General features: G+C 42.8%; 2 protein-coding genes and 2 long non-coding RNA genes across 8 annotated transcripts; 2 read left to right on the top strand and 2 right to left on the bottom strand.

Moving 5' to 3' along the window:
• The first annotated feature begins 11,977 nt into the window (after window positions 1-11,977).
• Window positions 11,978-13,605, top strand: LOC124176428 (ribosome-recycling factor, mitochondrial). Its single transcript, XM_046557715.1, has 2 exons — window positions 11,978-12,990; window positions 13,159-13,605. The coding sequence occupies exons 1-2, from the start codon at window positions 12,380-12,382 to the stop codon at window positions 13,400-13,402; spliced, it is 855 nt and encodes a 284-aa protein (XP_046413671.1). The 5' UTR covers window positions 11,978-12,379; the 3' UTR covers window positions 13,403-13,605.
• LOC124176430 lies at window positions 13,519-16,708 on the bottom strand. The gene is made up of 2 exons (XR_006869373.1): window positions 15,158-16,708; window positions 13,519-13,774 (listed from the first exon to the last, which is right to left on the bottom strand). It is a non-coding gene; the product is annotated as an uncharacterized LOC124176430 (long non-coding RNA).
• Window positions 16,709-16,781: 73 nt separating this feature from the next.
• LOC124176425 (guanine nucleotide-binding protein-like 1) lies at window positions 16,782-21,627 on the top strand. Of its 4 annotated transcripts, none has more exons than XM_046557707.1 (6): window positions 16,782-16,899; window positions 17,179-17,284; window positions 18,404-18,723; window positions 19,676-20,324; window positions 20,446-20,868; window positions 21,019-21,627. In XM_046557707.1, exons 2-6 carry the CDS (start codon window positions 17,191-17,193, stop codon window positions 21,297-21,299), a joined length of 1,767 nt encoding a protein of 588 aa, XP_046413663.1. In that variant the 5' UTR covers window positions 16,782-16,899; window positions 17,179-17,190; the 3' UTR covers window positions 21,300-21,627. The 4 variants fall into 4 exon arrangements, with proteins under 4 accessions (XP_046413663.1, XP_046413662.1, XP_046413665.1 ...); XM_046557706.1 differs by having other exon boundaries at window positions 17,179-17,299; XM_046557709.1 differs by lacking the exon at window positions 16,782-16,899 and having other exon boundaries at window positions 17,192-17,284; window positions 18,404-18,451; window positions 18,613-18,723.
• Window positions 18,644-19,708, bottom strand: LOC124176431. Of its 2 annotated transcripts, XR_006869375.1 has the most exons (3): window positions 19,606-19,708; window positions 19,213-19,438; window positions 18,644-19,100 (listed from the first exon to the last, which is right to left on the bottom strand). It is a non-coding gene; the product is annotated as an uncharacterized LOC124176431 (long non-coding RNA). The 2 variants fall into 2 exon arrangements; XR_006869374.1 differs by having other exon boundaries at window positions 19,213-19,681.
• Window positions 21,628-22,774: the final 1,147 nt, after the last annotated feature.

Below are 22,774 nucleotides of genomic sequence, written 5' to 3'. Positions count from 1 at the left end.
ATCCCCAACAATCCCCGACAATCCCCAACAATCCCCAACCATCCCCAACGATCCCCAACGATCCCCAACGATCCCCAACGATCCCCAACGATCCCCAACGATCCCCAACGATCCCCAACGATCCCCAACGATCCCCAACAATCCCCAACATTCCCCAATAATCCCCAACAATCCCCAACAATCCCCAACAATCCCCAACAATCCCCAACAATCCCCAACAATCCCCAACAACAATCCCCAACAATCCCCAACAATCCCCAACAACAATCCCCAACAACAATCTCCAACAACAATCCCCAACAACAATCCCCGACAATCCCCGACAATCCCCAACAATCCCCAACAATTCCCAACAATCCCCAACAATCCCCGACAATCCCCGACAATCCCCGACAATCCCCAACAATCCCCGACAATCCCCGACAATCCCCGACAATCCCCGACAATCCCCAACAATTCCCAACGATCCCCAACAATCCCCAACGATCCCCAACCATCTCCAACAATCCCCAACAATTCCTAACAATCCCCAACAATCCCCAACAATCCCCAACAATCCCCAACAATCCCCAACAATCCCCGACAATCCCCGACAATCCCCGACAATCCCCAACAATCCCCGACAATCCCCGACAATCCCCGACAATCCCCGACAATCCCCGACAATCCCCAACGATCCCCAACAATCCCCAACGATCCCCAACTATCTCCAACAATCCCCAACAATCCCCAACGATCCCCAACGATCCCCAACGATCCCCAACGATCTACAACGATCCCCAACAATCCCCAACGATCCACAACAATCCCCAACAATCCCCAACAATCCCCAACAATCCCCAACAATCCTCAACAATCCCCAACAATCCCCAACAACAATCCCCAACAACAATCCCCAACAACAATCCCCAACGATCCCCAACAATCCCCAACGATCCCCAACGATCCCCAACAATCCCCAACAATCCCCAACGATCCCCAACGATCTCCAACGATCCCCAACAATCCCCAACAATCCCCAACAATCCCCAACAATCCCCAACAATCCCCAACAATCCCCGACAATCCCCAACAATCCCCGACAATCCCCGACAATCCCCGACAATCCCCAACAATCCCCGACAATCCTCAACAATCTCCGACAATCCCCGACAATCCCCGACAATCCCCAACAATCCCCAACAATTCCCAACAATCCCCAACAGTCCCCAACAATCCCCGACAATCCCCGACGATCCCCGACGATCCCCGACGATCCCCGACAATCCCCGACAATCCCCGACAATCCCCGACAATCCCCAACAATCCCCAACAATCCCCAACAATCCCCAACAATCCCCAACAATCCCCAACAATCCCCAACAATCCCCAACAATCATCAACAATCCCCAACAATCCCCAACAACAATCCCCAACAACAATCCCCAACAACAATCCCCAACAACAATCCCCAACAACAATCCCCAACAACAATCCCCAACAACAATCCCCAACAACGATCCCCAACAACAATCCCCAACAACAATCCCCAACAACAATCCCCAACAACAATCCCCAACGATCCCCAACAATCCCCAACGATCCCCAACGATCCCCAACAATCCCCAACAATCCCCAACAATCCCCAACAATTCCCAACGATCCCCAACAATCCCCAACAATCCCCAACGATCCCCAACAATCTCCAACAATCCCCAACAATCCGCAACAATCCCCAACAATTCCCAACAATCCCGTCACGGTAATACGGATACGTCACTTCCGCTTCGCTCACAAGCAGGACGACAAGGAACTGGAAAAAAAACCTTGTGAAAAACCCTAGGAAAAAATCCCTGGAGAATAGAAAACCTCAGAATAAAACCCTAGCTGAGAAACCCTAGAATATGAAAAACTCTAGGATATCTAACCCTACAGGAGAAAACCCTGGGAAAAAAACCTGAGGGAAAAAAACCTGAAAGAAAAAACCCAACAAAAAAAAACCCTCGTGAAGAAAACCCCGAGGAAAAAACCCTAGATGAAAAACTCTAGGGGAAAAAAACCGTAGGGAATCAAATCCAGGGAAAACCCAAGGAAAAAACTCTAGAAAAAAAAAATCGGAATAGAAAAACCCTGGAAAAAACCCCTAGGGAAAGAAAACCCAACTTCCAGAACTGTAAAAATCTTCGCGTTTGTCATCTCTAAAGCTATTTCTTCGAAAGGCGGCAATTTGTAATGTTCTCCGAGCAGGCACGAGTTCAGCAGGCACTGACGGTCTAAGCAAATTTGGAGCGAATTATCCGGTTTTTCCACAAGTACATCCGGATTCTCGAACTCTGTTGGCTCGTCTATTTGCCTGATAATTTTGTGACGTTCAATACCCTCAAGTTCAGATCGATAAGCCTCTAACACTTCAAAAGGTACCTTCGTGCAAGGTTCGATGTTCCCTATATATCCTGGTTTCATTTTGAAATCGTAAACGTACCTGACTTAGCCGATGCCTTCGAACAAGTCTTCATTTTCCTGAATTAAACCCTTTGTTCCCTGAGCCTTATTTGAACTTATATTCGCTACTCGAGTTAACAGTTTTGACTTTACAATGCTCGGTAACCGCATGATAGGTGTCGTTTTTTTCGCAATCAACTACGTAGAATACAAGATTTTCAGTCTTACCTTCAACTTCGCACCTCGTTGAATCTTCGGTTACCGCGTCTATCTTTTGACGGCTTACACATACCTGCGCGAAGTGATTGTACCCATTGCACGCTTTGCATTGCTTATTGAATGCTGGACATCTATTCGCTTGATGTCGATACCCGCATCGTTCACAGGACGATTGATTCTGCTGCTGCTGATTTGGCTGTCCGTTGTTCTGCTGCTGCGTATAGTTTTGTTGTCGTCTGGATGGCTGGCCTTCGCTGCTACTCTGCTGTTGCTACTGCTGCTGTTGTGTCTGCTGCCCTCTGCCTCTGTTGCCACGCGGCTGGTTGCGTCCTCTACTGGACGGTTGTTGTTTTTCTTTTTGTTTTGTTTGGACGACATCCATTTTGGACGTCTGAGGCGTCTTCGAAATCACTAGTAGTGTCTAGTCCAGACTGCGCCATTTAATAAATGTGGAGGACGCTTTTGTCGTGTTCGGCCTGCAGCCATCTTTATTTGTCTGCCTCTAGGCGTCACCGCTAGGTGGCGTATAAGCTCGATCGTGACAACCAAAGCTGCATGCTTGAATCCGAGAATTTGGATTGTCACGTTTTGTGATTTCGGCTGCTTCTTAAGTGATTCCGACTTTTTCTTTGCAGCCACCGACTTCTCTTGAAGTCTACCGGTTGTCACTCAGGGTTGCATGTATACAATATTTACCGTCGTCATAATGTCATCGTTGTAATATTCTCTCAATTTCAATTTTATAGAACTTTCATGTGGTGTATAACCCTTGGTATGATCTGTTTATTCTTATGGCGAGAAGTGGCAATTGTGACTAATATCTGTGTAATTATCAATTATTTCTTGCCACGTGGCACTGCTAGCGCCACATATGCACAAGTTCTCGTCCGCAGCACTTGTCTACTACGCTCTGTTCGGTAAGGGTTGTGCTTGTGTTGAAGCTGACGGTACCGCGCTGCTTGTAATCCGACTTCCACGTTAGACTCTCGGTATAAGCTTGGAATAAGGTTCGCCAGAGCTTGACATTGAACGATATATACACATATCCCTGCATAACAGGTGAGAGTCGATGTAGGTGAATGCATATTTATTATCTGTTCTACAAGATATTTCTTTAGAATGCTGTACATCTCAGCGACAATTAAGTTGTGGACAGTAAAAGTCTACATCTAACAGTAAAACACGAACCACATCTAATCAACTGTGATTGGTGTAAGCACAAAGAATATTCACGGACGCGGATTGAGAATTTAGGATGATCGATATGAGTATCCATAACGAATGCAATGCAATGTATCATTTTTCTCAAATCTACGAGAGGTGGCTAGCTGTTTGGACTTTCTCTGACACCTCGAACCTAGGAAAGAAGCTCTTTTGGAAGCATATCTTCGAAGATCGGATATGTGAACGAAAGTTTTCAGGACAGTACATGTGACGTAAGCTATTTCTACATTTACTATAATTTACATAGTGGAGCTGTAACAGTGGCTCGGCACGAGCATGTTGCGATCGTTCGTATGAGCGAAAATGTCCAAACTGTGACAATATCGGGGGACCGCCGCGACCCGCCAAGACCCGCCGCAACCCGCCGCAACCCGCCGCGACCCGCCGCGACCCGCCGCGACCCGCCGCAACCCGCCTCAACCCGCCGCAACCCGTCCCAACCCGTCCCAACCCGTCCCAACCCGTCCCAACCCGTCCCAACCCGTCCCAACCCGTCCCAACCCGCCCCAACCTTCCATGTACCAGGATAAATAAATAGAGTAAATGGAAGAAGTAGATTGGAAAGAAAGAATAGAATAAATAAATAGAGTAAATAAATAGTTAGTGTGTAAAAAGTAAAATAGGTAAATCAATAAATAGTTTAAAATAGACATGGAAGGACGTTACGATGTATAAAACTTGTCAATAGACAAGGTGTAAATGTAGATAAATAAATAGATAAATAGAGTAAAAAGGATAGTCAGTGTGTAAAAGTAAAATAGGTAAATCAATATATAGTTTAAAATAAACATGGAAGGACGTAACGATGTTTAAAACTTGTCAATAGACAAGGTGTAAATGTAGATAAAATAAATAGATAAATAGAGTGAAAGGATAGTCAGTGTGTAAAAAGTAAGATAGGTAAATTAGTGTATAGTTTAAAATAGACATGGAAGGACGTTACGATGTTTAAAACTTGTCAATAGACAAGGTGTAAATGGAGATAAATAAATAGATAAATAGAGTAGAAGGATAGTCAGTGTGTAAAAAGTAAGATAAGTTAATTAGTATATAGTTTAAACTAATACATGAATTACGTGTGTATAGTCAGAATAGATAGATAGAATAAATAGGATAGATAAATAGAGTAAATAGATAGATAAATAGGAATGGAAGTAAGTAACGATGATAACACGCGTCAATAACTACGATGCCTGATATAAGCGAGTAGGAATCATTCAAGACTTACAAGATGGTCTTCTTTTGTCAGAAGCCATTGTTTCTGTCGTCCTTATCTTTCGTTGAAATGATTTCGTAGACTATTGCCGCGATCTCCTTCCACCTTTTCTCGCTGGAGAGCAACTCCTCGACGATGTAGTCCGGGCTAAGTGGTTCTCCAGTCCTCCTCTTCCAGGATTGACCTCTCACTGCGTTCCATTTTTGGCAACTAAATATTGTGTGCTCGACGCTGTCTGAGGTCGCAGTACAGTAGCCGCATCCTGCCGCTGTCCGTTTCCGGAATCTGTGAAGGTATTCGTTGAACGTCCCATGTCCGGTGAGCATCTGCGTCAGATGGTAGTTTATTTCCCCATGCGTCCTGTCCAACCATTTATTCGGGTCTTTGATAAGTCTCCTGGCCCAGTTACTAGTGTTGCGGTGGTCCCTCCACCTGGTGCACCACTCCTGTCTCGCCCAGGACGTCGCCTCCTCCGCCTCTCTTTTCATCGCCTCTTTTCTCTGCTTCGGGGTTTGGTAGGTTTCCATCTCCCGTCTTGCTCCTCCCTTGGTCCACTGCCGCCTCCATTTCTGCGCCGTTATCTCCAGAGGTTGTATACCTGCGATGACGGTAAGAGCCTCATTGGGTGCCGTTCGGTACGCCGACGCAACCCTCAGTGCGCATGCCCTTTGAACTACCCTGAGCTTCCTGGCTCGCGTCTCCTTTCTGGCCTCGTCGCCCCAGATTTGAGCCCCGTACATTATAATGGACTCGCCGACGCGAGCGAGTAGCTTTCGTCTCGCCTGTTTCGGTCCCCCGATATTGGGCATAAGCCTCCCGATGCTATTCATCACTCTTATGGCCTTGGCCGACGCCATGTCCAGGTGCTCCGAGTAGTTCAGTTTTCGGTCTAGGATGATGCCTAGGTATTTCATGCTTTTGGCAGCATGGATCTCCTTTCCTCTGATTTGCACTGTTTCTGGTAGTGGAGCTCTTTTCTTTGTAAAGAAGACCACCTCTGTTTTTTCAACCGCGATCTGAAGTCCTAGCGTTTCGATCTGTTCAATGACCTCAGCTGCTGCGCGGGAAGCCCTCTCTGCGGTCTCCTCTCCTGTCCGTCCCTCTACCAGGATCAAGGTATCGTCCGCGTAACAGGTGATCTCCATTTCTGTGTTATACGTTTGTGATAGCACTTTATTGTAAGCCAGATTCCAGAGGGTTGGCCCCAGTATCGAGCCTTGGGGGATGCCTCTTGTCAATTGCGCCTTGACGCTCTTCCCCCCAGCCCTAATCTGGATGTGTCTATCTTGTAGGTATGATCTGAGGATCCCTGTTAGGTCATTCGGGAGCTCAGCCGTTGCCGCTGCCTCCATTATCTCCGGCCAGGGGATGGATCCAAACGCATTTTTAATGTCTATGCATACCCCAGCTACCCCAGCCTTTCCTCTCAGTTTTTTGTTTGATGGCCGTCGTCACACGGTCCACTGCGTCAATCGTCGAGAGGCCTTCGCGGAAGCCGTATTGATTCTTGCTGAGGAAGCCTCTATTTTTCAGGTGGTCTTTTATTTTAGCATCCACCACTCTTTCCAGCGTTTTGCCCAGGACACTCAGGAGGCTGATCGGCCTGTATCCCTGCTTTTTCTTTTCTCCTCCTTCGCCGTCGGTTTTGCTCGTACCCTTCGGTATAAGGATCAGCTCTGCTTCTTTCCAGATCTTCGGAAAGTATCTTCGCTCGAGACACCTCTTTATCGTTTCACCCAGTGGGGTCGGGTTCACCCTGTAAATCCTTTTTACCACTTCGGGGTAGATGCCATCGGGTCCCGGCGCCTTACCCGTCCTGGTTCTCCTTACTGCCCTGTCTATTTCGGCATACCCTAGAGGTCCACCGTCGGCTGTGTCTGATTCCCGCTGGTCTTCGTGTCGTCCTTCGTCCTCGCCGCTCGGCGCCAGAGTCGGACCCGCTGGGAACAGCGTGGCGTATACCTCCATCGCTTCCTCCATACTCGAAGGTCCCGCGTTGGCGTTACTCAGTTTCCCCGTAACGATTCTGTACGGCTTCCCCCATACGTCGTCGTCGATGGTTCGTATGAGGTCATCCCAAGCTCTGCCTTTGCTTGCTCTTATGAGCTTGCGAAGTGCCCGTCGCTCCTCCCTGAGCTTGTCCTCCTGATCTTCGGGGACCTGTACCCCCATACGTGCCCTTCTCTTTCGTTCCCTTTGCAGGGACCTTCTTGTTTTCATACATATTTGTCTGCCTGCCGCGATCTCCTCGTTCCACCAATAGACGGTCTTCCTTCCGCCGCCGTGACGCCGCCTTGGCATGACCCTGTCACATAATCCTTGTATGGACCTTGTAAGCTCCTCCGCCATGTCCTCGGGGTCTCCCTTGCGTGGCGTTTTCACTTCTTTCGCACACCGCTTCAGCTTGGCCTCATTGAGTTTCTTGAGGATCCATTTACGGGTGCCATCCTCCTGTATTGCTGGCCTTTGCCCTGTCGCTTCCTCCCTGCCTTGAAGTCGGAAGCATATTGCCCTGTGATCACTAAGGGTTTCTACCTCTAGGACCGTCCAACCTGATATTCGGCTTGCCACGTCCGGAGTTGCTATAGTGACGTCTAACACCGCGGACCATCCCCTTCGCTCGAAGGTATGCTCTCCGTTCAAGTTCAGACACACCATGTCCAGTGCATCTATTAGCTCTTCAATCCTCCTGCCTCGCCGGTCGGTCCTGTCAGTCCATACCCTTGATTTGGAGTTCAGGTCTCCAGCCAGGATGACCCCACGTCTCTTTCTATTGGTCGGACCCTCGTGAAGTATGGCTCGCAGTGTGTCTTCTATTTCGGCCACCTGTCTCCCGTAATCCCTCCATTTTTCATTTGGTGCGAGGTAACAGCTTACAATTACTATTCTGTCTACTTCGACCACCACATATGCCCTGCCCGCCACCAGCTTTTTTGCGGACAGGTTTTTATTTATAATAAAACCTAACCTAACCTAACCTAACCTAATCTCTCGATAACTTAAAGTATATCTTACTTCTACGGTGCCCGTCGTCCTACAGCGCGGACATAGATAGAATGGGGAATACGTTAATTTATTTTTACTTTTCCTTATAAATGATGAATTTTTTTTTTGCAGATGCGATACAGGAAAGAGAAAGAGTATTTGGGCGAAGCAGGAAAGTTCACCCGTCATCGGAGGGCAAGGCAGGGAAGAAGGGGAAGAAAGAGGGATGGAGTATACAGGATATGCTAAGGGTATTAGGGAGGAGGTTAAAGATAGGAATAGAGGAGGTCAAAGGGCAGGGAAGGGGGATCAGGGAGGAAATGGAAAAGATTAAAGGGGAAATGACTAGAAGGGAAGAGCAGTGGGAAGTAGAGAGGGGGGGAGATGAAGGAAACAATGAGGGACCTAAGCAAAAAGAAGAGGTAGAAGAGCGGAGAGGGGGGGAGATGGAAACGGTAAAGGAGAGGCTGGCAGAATTGGGAAAGAAGCGTGTAGAAGGCGTTGGGGAGAGGCAGGGACGGGGGAATGCGGATGTGGCGCAGGTAGCAATTGATAGGGTAAAATAGATGGAGTGGGCCATAGAGTGGGAAAGAAAGGGGAGAAAAAAGGGGAAATATACTATTGCGAGGAGCGAGAATAGAGAAGGAAAGGGAAAAGGATGGGTTGAAAAAAGATTATGCAGGTGATAGGGGTAGAGGTCGAAGTAAAGGATATGTGGGAGGAAGGCGCGAAAAAGCGGGAAGAAAAAGAGATATGGATAGCAAGGCTAGGGAACAGGGAGCAAAAGAGGCAGGTAATGGAAAGAAATAGCCTCCTTAAAGGGTGGGAGGAGAGAATGGAGTAGGATCTCACCTGGGCAGAGAGGAGAATGAAATGGCATTTGAGGGAGATAGCAGCTATCGAGAAGAGAAGGGGAAACAGAGTAAGAAAAGGGTATACAAAGATTTGGATAGAAGGGAAAATGTGGAAGTGGGATGAGATAGAAGAGGTGCTTAGGGACGGTGCAGGGAGAGAGGGGGAAAAGGGGCTAAGGGAGGGGTGGGGAAAAGTAGGGGAAGGTGGAAGGGATAGGACAACAAGCGAGGAAAGGCAAGAGGGAGGTATAGAGGCACAGGCCGGGGAAGTAGGGAAAGGCAGTCGGGGGAATGGGTAGTGGGGAGGGGCAGAGGCAGGGGGTGCGGGGGAGAAATAGGAGAGAGAGGGAAGTAGGTGAGACGGAAAGGGAGGGTTGAAAAGTAGTTTTCTGGAATGTGGCGGGGCTTGTGAGAAAGGACGAAGATTTTCGGACGGGTCTAAGGGAGTGGGATGTAATATTTTTAATGGAGACATGGATAGAGGAGAAGGGGTGGGAAAAGGTTAGGAATAAGTTGCCGGCAGGGTATGAATGGGAAGTGTAGTATGCGGTTAAAAGAAATAGGAAGGGAGGAGCAATAGGCGGAATGCTGTCAGGGGCAAGAGAGGAGCTAGTAAGCGGGGAGGGAGGGAGGGAAGAGATAAAGGAGGGGATGTTAATAAGGAAAATAAGTGTAGGGGGGGAGGGGGAATGGCTAGTAATAGGAATATACGTAAACGGGGATCTAAAAGAGAAGATAGGGGAATTGAAGGAGCGGGCGAAGAGGCAGATGGAGGAACAAAAGTGCTAGTGGGGGGCGATTTTAATGCCAGAAGGGGGCAGGAGGGGGGAGGATGCTGGGAAGAAGGAGAGGAGGAAAGTAGGAGTAGGAAATCAGAGGATAGGAAAATAAACTCAGAAGATAAGCAGCTGATGCAATTTTTGGAAGAGACAGGATGGGCAATAATGCATGGGAACATAGAGGGTGATGAGGGAGAATTGACGTATGTAGGAGGGGCGGGGGTGACGGTGATAGATTACGCTATAGGAAACAGTGAGGTAAGGGATAGGGTCAAAAGGATAGAGATTGGGGATTTGGCTTACCTTTTTGAGAATATTCTGGATGCGATGACTTGTAGATTGGTGAGAGGTTTTAGCGGAATAACTGACTTTAATATTTGGGTATTTTGACTAAGTTTGGTTTATTTTATAAGTTTTGATATTTAAAAGTCACAAACGCAGAGTTACACTCTGTAAGATCTTAAACTTAGTATGACAAAATGGATTTTAAGCTCGCTGAACTTTTGGGCAGAGTAACGTTGTAGGAAGGCTTAAATGCAAAAGGCTAAAGGATTTTACCACGAGACTGTACCGGAACTAGATGACGAATCTGGAGGTAGAAACACAAGAGGACGATCGAGTGATCGGTCGCCCTTTTTGTAGGGGTCGATCGTTGCGCAGAACGATCCCCCTCTCTAGTTTTTTGGTCACCTTTGCGCACCTCCCCTCTTTTTCTAGGAACTAATTAGGTCACGACATCCTCGCGCATACACGCCTGTTATCTTAGTTCTTTAGCTATTACTATATCGTAGGTTTTTACGTATGGTATATCGCTGCTTGGTGCGGTGGTGTAGGTGCGTGGACTTGTTCCGTAGTTCTCCGAACTGCGTGAGCTTTTCGTTGTGGCGCCAGCCCCCTTTGTGGCGCCAGCCCCTTTTGTGGCGCCAGCCCCCTTTCTGGTGCCCCTCAGCCACTTAACTTCTTCCTGTCTACCTCTTAATGTTTTTGCTATCTTGTTCGTTACAAAGCCCATATTTCATTCTGGTTACCTGTCGTTTGTTAGTTTTATAGCTATGTCTATATAGAATTACATATGTATTATAGTCGACTACTGTCGTTGTTAACCTGGAGTACAATAGCAATTGTTTATGAACATAGTTTGTTATTTGTTTAACATTATTAGAATCGCGCTGCTGCGAATATCCTTAGTTGTTTGTGTTATAATTATCCTAACAGATTTAGAGTATTTAGTAATTTGATGATTCATAGCTTTAGAGCAGGTTTACATGTGTGCTTTTGTATATGATTCCCTTCTGTAGTTGTCAATTCTTATATTGATATAAATCGGCTTGGAAGCTTCTAGAACGTTTTCGTTTCGTCGGTAAGTTTCCTAATGTATTCTCTAGGTAAGGCTCTGTATGGCTCCACATTGGAGATCTGCATTGCCTTCAAAACGTTGCGCGTGTTGCCTACAATACGGCGTTGCGGAAGAAGGTATAGTTCATGCTGGGTAATTAGCATTCACGGTTTGATGGTTTTGCAGTCTCTGGTTTTATGGGTTATTGCAGCAGTGCTATCTTTACATTATATTGGTTATGCATTTATCTATGGTTTTACAGTCTTCTATACTCCAGGCTATATAGTAAAGCGTATGTTGCTTATAATATAGCTCTCAGCTCCGAATGCACAAATGGCATTGTTGAGTGCTATATAATAATTGGGTATAATTGTGTTAGTTAATTATAGTGTTAATATGATATATAATAACGCATAATAGTATTATAGTTCTCTGTAGTACGAAGATCTCGTAACATGGTTTTTAAGCCTTGGCTAGTGAATTTCATAGTTATTTCCATCTAGGGATATTCCAAATAGTTAGACAGTTGTTTTAATTTCTTATGGTTACAAGATTCTCGTACTTCGAGTTTGGTTAGTTGATAAAAGTAACATGCAGTAATAATAGTCGATAAAACATACGGACGTTCCGGTCGGATGTTACATTACTCTCACCACTCTACTTGTCCTCGTTGCCAACCTCTACACACTCTTGTATGAAGTTACTAGCAGTGTTGCCAACATATGTATCACTAAAATTCCTCTCACAGAATCTGAGTGCTCACATACTGCGACTGGCAACTCGAAGTAAAAACGGTGTGGCGACCTCTCGACAACGACCAGGTTCGCCCGTCGTCAGAGCTGAGAGCAGCGCCCCAGATCGTGAGCGGCAGCGTAAGCAGACACTGACGTTCCGTCTCTGCGACGAATGATCGTGCGAGAACTCTCTCCCGAGCGCGAGCTAAAAGTGCCGGTTACACTCAGCCAGAGCTGTGGCGAAAGAACCGCGTGATATTTTCATCAGAATTCTTTAATAAACGATAATTCATTATCTGTGATACTTATCCAGGCGTACCAATCATTTAGTTACCTGTTCTCCCTTCAAAAAAGCTAATAGCCCATGAAAGCCAAAACGGAACGCAGTTCGCAGTTGACTGCGTGACGTCACGGCGGTACTGGAAGCATATTTCGGAATACGCCCTCAGTAGCCATCCCGGGCGGTGGGGTCATTAAGAGTCTGCTGTTACCTCCATTTACTGTTAATTACCAAATTGCTATTCATACTTCATGTGTACCTGACAAGTAAGACTTCAACTCGAGCTTGTGCGCGGAAAATAAATTTTTCGCGAGCTGTTCAAAAAGTCAGAATGCTCATCGTGAAAACCCTTTGGAGTGTTTGGAGTAGAACCTGCCCGGCGAGGTATCGTTTGCTGGCATCGACGATAGAAAAGAAACCCACGCATTTTCGTGGTTTTTTTCACTTATTAGGTAAAGATGCAAGTGACAAAATGGAATGGAATCCTTTTGTCATGCAGCTTGGTTACAATTCGTTGAAGTGCATGCGTAAGCGATGCTTTATCGTGTCATCTCTCAATTTGGCCAAGACGAAGGACCGAGGAAAGGATAAGAAGAAACAGACTAAGGTAGAAGTAAACCTGAACGAACTGTCAGAAGTGATCAATACAGAGAAACTGCTTACGCAATTCGAACATACCGTTAATAATTTAAAGGATAATTACTCCAAGAACTTGACACTACGCTCTTCCGTTGGCTCGATTGAACAAATACCAATTCCGTGGGAGAGTAAGGAATACCAACTACAAGAATTATCACAAGTCGCGAGAAAACCCAAGACGTTGATAATTGATGTGTCTGCGTTCCCCCAAGTCATTCCCAATATCATACAAGCTTTAGCTAAAAGTGGAATGAATCTTAACCCCCAACAGGACGGAACCACGCTCTTTGTACCAATTCCAAAGTAAGTTTTATTGTTCAGCTCATGAGTTTGTTGTAGTTACTTACATAATCATTAGATCAAAAATGTGCGCAGATAGAAGTTATTTGATATATGCCAACCAGTATGTTTTGTTTCATCTGCATTGGCCATTCGTATTGAATATTTCATCATATTCCCATTCTCGTTCAGAATCACCAAGGAGCACAGAGAAAATTTGGCTAAAAATGCTAAGGCGATGTTCATTGGTTGTCGTAAAAGTATCAGGGATATCCAACTGGATTGCATCAAGTCAGTGAAAAACAAGAAACATATCTCTGAGGATCTTCAACGTAGTATACAGAATCAAGTTCAAGCTCTAGCGGATAAGTTTATCAATGAAGCGGAGGCGATACTTAAAATGAAACAAAAGGAATTGTCAGGAGATTTGGACTAGGAGTATACAATTTGTATATTGTCTAATGATTTCCTTACATTAGCCATTATTCATAATAATCCATCATGACAAACAAATCGTACAATCTGATAGATTTGTTATTTTTGCTATGAATACTCTGTGAGTAAAAAATAATCGTTGCGTGTAACCTGTATGAGCGGTTGGATTAAAACTACTTTGCTGTCAATTTCAGATTATCTTAAGACCGAAAAAGAATAAATCGGTATTGAATTAGGCTAAAGTTAGTAACGTTAGCGTAACTAAACATTGCGGAGGCTATTTTGTAATATTATCGTGACTTTGAAGTAGCTAAGTTTTCAAATTGTGAATTTATTTTGCCTTATACTATAATTTACTGAATTTCAGATATTCCTAAAATTCGAAATAACCGGGGTTTTCCGAAATGTGAATCTTTACAATAACTTGACTAACTTCAGCCTCACGGTATTGAATGTAATAACGAAATATATTTGTGTCTTCTCATCCCAGATCAACCAATGTGCCAAGATGGGCATAGGATAGATTGATTTGATTGTACTGTAATCGATAATACGATATTTAGAAATATTCACTCTCTATACAGATGTGTGCCATAAGAAGTTTCACTTCGAAAATCATTGTTCTCAAATGTGACATACCGCCGGTTCACTAATGCCATGGTCATTGAGAATTTCAAGCAGCAAGAAAACAGAAATGTTGAAAACAGAATCGTCAATAAGACGAAGTACTAATTATTTGGGAAGGTCGAAGTAAGCACTGTACTAGTGGCACTCTACAACGACCTCTATATTTTTTATCAATACATTTTGCTGTTTACACCTCTTCAGACAGGTTGAAATGTTTTGATAGGTGTTCAATATCTTTCCTTACAATTAGTATTGGTCAGTGAATCAATTCTGAAGCCATTTTATCAACGCTCGTACCAGTTTAGAGACGACTAATTTTTATTTTCTCTCAGCTGGAAATCATGACTGTGATTTTTGATGGTCTATTAACTTCTCATGTCAGAGACAGAGTAGACACTTTGTTAAGATCCTTCTTTGCCTTGACATTCAACATTTATTCGCCCAAAACATACAACTTTGTGAATTCTAAACTAAATCTGACTGAGAGCTCTATGTAGCGGAAGTGGCTGTCAAATTATCATTTAGAAATTGGTTTACTGACTTATGATTAAGATTATTTAAAATTATAATTCTCGATGCCATCATTCGAAATGTTACCTTTTATTCTTGATCCGATCATAATTCGGATTGTGATAGTATGACAAATACCAGGGATAAATATGTCGACTATAGAGGCATAGCAGTTGCAAACTAAGACCAAATTTCAACTAATTATGATCACAGAAGTTTTTGGATTTACAAATCTTATCGTAATTGATCAGATTCAAAGTTTCTGTATGTTTGTAAATGTGATAAAAATCTTACTGCGATATCAGATTTTACTTCATGTTTGAAATGAGTTGCATTAAATAGGTAATTATCTTTGTACACGCGATTACATATAATGGTAATGTAACAAATATCGAAAGATTACTGACTTGCAATTTTTCTATGGAAGTTGTCGCAATATCTTTCGTACACTCTACTGTTGTAACGCATCTTAATTGTATCCTAGACCTCAACCATATGATCAAATTACCATAGTCCTGAATACTTTTGCTTAGAAACACGTTCAACACGAGGTTTTTTTTCTGCTTCCACTAACGAACAACATGAACTTCAAGAGGCTGGAGATCTAAGATTGGCAAACGAACTTCTGTTCGTGTACCTTAATTTGTATAATAAAACGATGAATGTGCAATTGGCAGTGCAGACAATAAGCAGTGGAGTAGCAGATACGATAAACTTTTTTAAGAGTCAGTAGCAGTGTGAAATTCACAGGAAGTGAAGTTTAACTCTGTACATTAGAATATTTGACAAACAATTTGATGTGACAAATGCAAAAAAGTTGCGTGGCGAGAGGTTCAAGATGCTCGCATGGTTGTGTACGTAACAAACATGGTGTTAAAAATTTCGTAGTTAGTTAGGAAGGACAGTGCGTTGGGTCTTCTTCCCAGTTGGAGCAACTGCCTATGTACCCTACAAGATTTAATTATTGAAATATCATATTTTAATACGTGTGTTCTGATTTTCTCATCCTATAACGATCTATTTACTATCTATATCAACTTGTGTCAGACAGATATTTCCAATATTGTCATGGACATTACTATTAAATATTGATTGATATTTATATTTGTTTATTTATATTGTTAACCTTATAGTATGGATCTTTGAAGGAGCCTAGTGATCAGAATCCAAACTTGGAAATTCAAACCACCATTCGACACGTCAGCATTTGTTTTAAAATTCTAGAAATTTAAGTTGATATTTTTATTTCTTGTAAGGATCAACTGATTGAGAACTTGGATAGTGAATAATCTTAAGATAAGTTTGCATGTATGTTCTATATAATTTTATTTCGCAGGTAATATTTCGTAGTCGAGATAGATCAGCTTCTCCCTTTCATGCATACAGTTTTCCTTTTATGCGGTTCACTTGATACTTTTGTATTTAAGGGGTTTTGGGGTCGCTGATTACGAATCTGAAATCGAAATTTGCAGATTGAAAATGGCGGCTACAATATGGCGGACAAATAAATACACATTTTTTTTTAAACGCCACAATTTATTGACGTGTTGTGTAAACATTGGCATTCGGATTTTCATAGTGGATTAGCAAAAATGCTTGTTTTTGGGAAAAAGATGAATCTGATATCTTAATTTCGCGTTGAGTTTGAAATCTATTGCAAGTGTTTATTACTTTGAGTCATTGTGGCTGAGATAATAAATTATGGGTTTTATGTTAAAACCAGTGTTGAAAGGTTATACCAGGTGACATGTGAAAATTATATACGCTGCTTAATGCTTCATAGGTACGAGCATGGAGACTAGAGTACAGGAGTCCGATCTCTATTTCGGAGCATACGAAAAAATCGTCCTCGATGATTTGCCGTTTAAGTAGTTTTAGATTTCATCAACAGCAGCGCATCCTTTCCACGATTGTTTCAGTGTGATTACCGTTTTCTTTTTATCAAGAAAGCGTACCGATGGAATTTTATTTAATCTTTGGTCTTTCGATTCATCATGCATTTCATTTTCACTAATATACTGTCACTATAGTCACATACATCCATCATACAATTATTTTCTTTTGTTAAATATTAATGTACCCATGTAATCTTAGGCAGCAGATTTCATTTTCCACACACAAACGTCAAACTTTCGTGAATACTGTCTACTAGATCGCCGCCATTATTGTCTACCTCATCCTCACCGACGCATGAGGCCCTCGGCGGATTTCCGTCGTACTAAGACCAAATAATCACAGCAAATCACAGTGACCGTAGGCCAGTCGGACCACGTCTAATTCTTACACCGTGGTCTCTGGGGCTTTGATTCTTAAAACTAGGATCCTAGATATCGTGCGTGATATCGTCTGCAAAAGCATAGGATATGGCATGAGTTATTTGGGATCCTTGTTTCAAGAATCAAGGCTCTAGTTTTCTTCGATAAAACATATGGTCGTTCCGGACGAATGTCACAGCGGGATCAGCTGTTCTGTTTCTTGTTACAACGGTTTAAGGGGGGGATCCTTATAGCTTTCTAACCTATATTCTTGGCTAATCGATATCGCGTGATTACCTCACGGGCATCGACACGAACCGACCGTGATAATATTGTTTACTGTTAGGAACCTGAGCTTGCATTGTGTTATTTGGCGTTTGATCAGGAGCGGAAGACGATGCCGCAGGGCAGGAGAAAAGTGCCATTTAGTGGAAAGGCCAAGAAACTCCAGATGAAGGCGAAAAAACAACGGCAAACGCGAGTTCTGCTCGGTAAAACGTGTAACCGTAATATCATAGTATACAGGCCGGATTACAATTTTTGACAGGCTATGGTTTTCAATATTACGCGTGATTGCGATACATTCAATATCCCTTTAGTTGTCAAGGGATTGCCTTAGTAGATTTCGACATCGTTGTATATATCTCGAATTATCCAAGTCCACACATCTCTAACGCAGAAAAGGGTTTAATAACTCCATTCCACAAGCAATTCTGCACAAAACCAATCTAACACATTTTTATTTAACATAACAACAAAGAAATGGCATGATTTCTCCGAAATCGCGATAGTGAATCACATCAATGTCCAAATCGACTAGGACACGGATTCGACGAAAACATAATTAGTAAATTTGTAGAATTCATGTCAATTCTTTAATTCTGCGTCAAATGAAGATGGATTGGAGTGTTTTTGTGCGGGATTCTGTATGGAATAGAGCTGTTAGGCCTTTTTTCGCGTTTGAGGTGCGTGGACTTCGATATTTGAATATATATACTACAACATTGGGATCGCCCAGGGCATTCCCTTAATGGCAGAACAAGAGTTAGTTTTGCAATGGCTAAGTGTCATTCCGAAACTTACAATATATGCAGTTCTCTTGCTTTTAGACGATTTTTTGTAACTCTCCTCGCAAAAATGTACGTTCTTGCGCTCCACTTGCTCTTGTACTCGTCGTGTTGGTAGCATTTTCGTTGTAGAGACGAGCTTATTGTAATATAAGAGCACACAATTTTGTTGAATTGAGACATATAGACAGTCATAGGCAGGGCGCGAATTTTTTAAATGTGTAAGGCAGAGAATAAGGCCAATAATAGAAGGTGATAAAATTTACCACAGGTTTCAATAATTATGAACTCATTCATCATTAAAGATAGAATTCTTACCATTAATATGTAACTGGATGTATTTTCTATTTTAGTACCAATTCTGCCCCATCTCCTGTTATAACCTGGTATTCGATGTCAGAGCAAAAAATAGGCTTAATACACATAACACGTCAAAGTTTGATCCATTCATGTAGCCTCATCGCAGAATAGAATCGAGTTTGTAAGATAATGGAATATTATGTGTTCGTCACACTTACTGATAGGTTAATCTTTTATGCACAGATGTCGATGTCGAACAGGAGCAGCAGCAAGATGTGAAAGATTCTCAAAGTACGTTTGCAAAAGTTCAAAAACTGAATCAACAGCCGCGTGCTGGAAATTCCACTGGGAACAAGTATACTTTGCAATTTCTGCAAGAATCTAAGGAAGAGCTAATGAAAAGAAAAGAAGAGGCCAGACGCACGATTAATCCCATCCCTTTGTTGGCACAGGAAATCTCTGACAACTTTTTCCCACCTGAGATTGACATGCCAAAGAGACCGGAATGGGATTTCAATACCACTAAGGAAATACTCGAGGCTAGGGAACGTAAATACTTTGCCGTAAGATTTGATTATTGTTGCTGCAATCATACGGGTTAATTGTGATATTCATACAAGCAAAGTTTTTAAAGCATTTTTATTGTGCACAATTATCGATGCATGTATCAAGGGCCAGTTATGTCGAATCAACCGGCCACTGAATCTTACAGTTCAGAATATCATTGTCCGATCCATATGTTGTGGCATGTTTGAAGAAACGAACCAATGTTAATATTTTCAGTTTCTCCGACATCAGACTTTATGGTAATGACATTCATGACGAAAGTATCAGCCTAAATACCGAATGAATTTGAAGCATTGGACTATCCAGTCTTAAGGCAACATTATGTTGTTTCCAACTATGATATCCGTGACCCTCCCATTATTATCCTTAGTATCTATAAAAAAAATATTTTGGTTGAAAATATTTGAATGTGATTAAATATTTCAAATGCAGAAATGATATTGGACTTTCAATTAAAATGTAAATGTCACTATTTAGGTATCTACATCGTCGATACTGATGTCAATTAATTCAACAATCAGTACCATTCCTATGGGAATTGCTGACTAACACTGTAGATGAATAATTTTTTCCTATGGCTGATAAGTGTTTTCTTGCACAAATATGGACAGAAGGCTTTGCGTTTACACAGCACTACCTATTGAACCGAGTTTCGGGATATTCAGGCTCTTGTACACATTGCTGTTTTGAAAGTCTCTACGATTCAAGAATCTAGTAAAGAAGATACAGATTGAAATTACAAGGGTCAGTGACCGGTCGAGTTCGAATCAAATGGCTCTTTGTTGCAGCATTTTATTTTTTAATCTTTTTTTTTTTTTTTTTTTGCCAAGGAAAACTCAGGCTATTAGTCAAGACAGATATGCACAACTCATACTTACTTTGACATCCTCGCCAGAAGATTTATAGTCCGTCTGTGCGCCCATGTAATATGCTCCATACTTACTGCAGGAATATCTGAAGAACATTGAGAAAGTAAATGGCCTGAGCTACTTTGAGTTGAATCTTGAGACATGGCGCCAGTTGTGGAGGGTGCTTGAGATGTCGGACATACTCCTTATCATAGTGGACATTCGATACCCCGTGCTAACGTTTCCACCTTACCTATACACTTATGTGACCAAGGATCTGGGAAAAAATATGATACTGGTGTTAAATAAAATAGATCTGGCACCTGCTGCATTAGTTGTGGCATGGCGGGAATATTTTAAGATACGCTACCCAAAGTTGCATGTGCTAATGTTCACATCATTCCCCACCTATAATTTGCGCGATCCAAACAGGGATGAAAAGGGTCTCAAGTCCCGTCGACTGAAAGGCAAATTAAAGATGGCTGCTGAAGGTGCTCAGAAGTTACTGGATACCTGTGAACAGATTGTTGGGGATGAGGTGGACTTGAGTTCTTGGCGTGACAAAATACGCGAGGAGATGGAGTCCGAACAAAGCCTTGATGAACTGAACCGGAATGAAAGCATTGTCAGACTTGATAAGCATGACACTGACTTCTACTGTCATGAGCGATATAAAAATGGCATACTGACAATAGGATGTATTGGCACACCAAATGTGGGGAAATCTTCTCTCATGAATGCTCTAATGGGTAATTAATTTTTTTGCTTTAGCAAAAACTTTGATGTTGATGAGATACGCCGACATGATTGTGTCCTAACATAAATATCATACGCATGTACGCTGTATCGATCTTTTTGCAATAATGACAGGTAGAAAGGTTGTCAGTGTGTCACGGACACCAGGACACACGAAACACTTCCAGACGATTTTCTTAACGACAACTGTTCGTCTGTGCGACTGTCCAGGATTGGTGTTTCCTTCTACAGTACCTAAACAATTACAAATCCTTATGGGATCATTTCCTATTGCGCAAGTTAAAGAACCCTATACGACAGTAAAATTTCTGGCCGAAAGGTTGGACCTTCCACGTGTTCTCAATATTCATCACCAAGAAGGCAACAGCACTTGGTCAGCGATGGATATCTGTGATGGCTGGGCTGCCAAACGAAGTTACTTGACCGCTAGAACTGCGCGATTCGATTGTTATCGGTCTGCCAATTCTATATTACGAATGGCACTCGATGGAAAGATTTGCATCTACGCTTACCCAATAGGATGGTCAGTCGATAAAGGTATCTAAATATGTACCTTTGAATATTAAATCATTACGTTTTTGCTTCTCCGCAACAAAGCCTGTCTCTGTCGAAGATGGCATGGCCTTTGAAACGGAGCATTTATTAGATCTGGCGTTGCACTATTTTTCCAATTTTGGCAAATTTCAGATAAATGGGAGAAACATCCTGACATTCAAATGGTACAGTGGATTCAGGCGAGAGGGCAAGTAAATGATTGTACATCTAACACGACCATGGTATCTACGTCAGACGAAGAGGAAAGTTCTGAACAAGTTTCCAGTGCAGAAGAAGGTTCCTCAGTGTCACTAGATGAGGAACACAAGCCAGACCAGATGTGCAACAGCCCAATTTCGCATACATCTTCTGAAGACGAATCCGATCTACCAATGGTGGCTAATAGGTTCACAGCATTAACGACAGCCAAGTAACGACGTCTTTTCTGACACCTTCCAAAATTTCTTATGCAATATTGTTTCGGGTGAAGTTTTACATTTACGATCTCCAATAACATTATATATACCAACACGTATAATAGAAACTATCGTCTCGTAGACTATGCTTGGCAAGCGGAGTTTATAAAGTATTAAAACTATTTTATTCATCGATGGTCACCGGGCTGATATTGACAGGCAATGCAATGCTGGAATTATTAATTAATTCGGTTATTGAATTATCATTTAAAAAATACCAAATACAATGTCAGATTTCTTGTTACTGTACCTATGTAGAACAATACCATTTAATTTTGTTACGTCATTGCGAGTTTCGTTCCGAGCCAACTCTGCAACATTTACGCCACCAAAGCAGGGCCTCTTGTTGATTGTACACAGTAAGTTGATATTCCCGAGGTAAGTACCGAAAATTCTATACTGACCGTTCTGACGCTGATACTCAAGATTGTAGTCAAATTTGTAATAATGATTGATTTTAATTCAATTCAAACCAGTGTATGCGGATTAAACTCTTGTCCATTAGCGTGGTAAATATACGGTAATCCGCGGCTGCGGGCGAAATAACTCATTTGTCCGGCCCCTTTGAAAACTTGTCATTTCGTGCATGTAAAGCAGACAAAAAACAGTACCGCGTTCAGGCTGATTCAGGAGCATTCCGAAGCGGGCGAACAGGGACTTTCCGCCCGGCTCTAGCGGACGTAATAGAATCAGATCGAAGCGAATACGGCCCTTCTTCGCATTACAAATACGTACTACCAGTTGGTGTCATGTCAATAATTATATTAAGAAATATATTTCATAAAACGTTAAACCATACATTTACTGCTTCGATTTTTCTAGTGTATAGTTTAATAACTCAATGGTACTGACGTGTTTTTCTTTCTTTTTTGTTTTTTTGGAACGAAGTTCCTTATCGCTCGTTCACCGTAGGGGCTAGGCGGAAAAAAACGACACCAAAAAACCGACACTTTTTGGCTATAGTGCTCGTTTGCTATAGTGCGCGCGATCTCTCTCTCTCTCTCTATTCCAGCGTGTGCGCGCGCCCTCTCTCTCTGTCTCAGCGCTTGGGGTGGGAGACGGCAGCAGCGGTCTCTCTCACTCACAGCGCACGACTATACTTCGCCCCTCTTTCTCTCTCCTACAGCGTACAACTATACTTTGGGCCGCAGCGCGCTCTCTCACAGCGTACGTCTATACTTTGCCTCTCTTTCTTTCTCATAGCTTTCCCACTTTCTCTCTCTCTCTCTCACACAGCGCTCGGAAAGAAAACAAGCGGCATCAGTATAGCGTCTCTTTGCCTCTCTCGCGCGCGCTCACTAAATCTCTGTCGTTTTCTTCTTAATAAACAATGAATTGTGAAAGTGATTCAGCAGAATTTTTATATCTTTCAAAAACACATTCGTACGATTTTATTACCATTCCTTCATATATTTGATTTTTCATTTAATTAT

This window comes from Neodiprion fabricii, chromosome 2 (genome assembly GCF_021155785.1).
Source record: "Neodiprion fabricii isolate iyNeoFabr1 chromosome 2, iyNeoFabr1.1, whole genome shotgun sequence".
Taxonomy (NCBI): Eukaryota; Metazoa; Arthropoda; class Insecta; order Hymenoptera; family Diprionidae; genus Neodiprion; species Neodiprion fabricii.
Note: the sequence above shows the minus strand (reverse complement) of the source record. Positions and strands in the feature narration are given on the sequence as shown.